General features: G+C 38.9%; 1 protein-coding gene across 1 annotated transcript in view; it reads right to left on the bottom strand.

Annotated features, from left to right (window-relative positions):
- Positions 1–380, bottom strand: part of LOC119582196 (diuretic hormone receptor-like) — a 113840-nt gene that overhangs the window by 29472 nt on the left and 83988 nt on the right. The window contains exon 7 of the mRNA XM_037930430.1: positions 281–342. Coding sequence (XP_037786358.1) covers positions 281–342 — 62 coding nt within the window. The remainder of the gene's footprint in view (positions 1–280; positions 343–380) is intronic.

Raw genomic sequence — 380 nt, 5'->3', positions numbered from 1 at the left:
AATAATATCAACCAACAAGACACTCCGTATAGAACGCTCATTATCAACACAACAACAATAACCCTAAAGTTTCTCCATAATAACACCCCTCAACCCCCCCCCCCACACAAAAAAAAAATGCAACCCCAATTAGATATCAATATTAACCCCCTTCCCTCCTTTCCCGTCACCCCGCCCCCCTCTCTTATATATAATTTGATTACACAAAGCCCATTACGTCATCCTGTCTGTCAACACAATCAATAACCCATTTAGTGTTTATTATAACGAAGATACTTACGTGCGCGACTGTCAAGTTAGATTTGAGAATGACCCAAGTTATTATAATGGCGACGGGTATACCTGTGAAGGAGAAGGTAAGAAAATATATTAATAAATGA

This window comes from Penaeus monodon, chromosome 15 (genome assembly GCF_015228065.2).
Source record: "Penaeus monodon isolate SGIC_2016 chromosome 15, NSTDA_Pmon_1, whole genome shotgun sequence".
Lineage (NCBI taxonomy): Eukaryota > Metazoa > Arthropoda > Malacostraca > Decapoda > Penaeidae > Penaeus > Penaeus monodon.
This window is presented reverse-complemented; position numbering and strand designations above follow the sequence as displayed.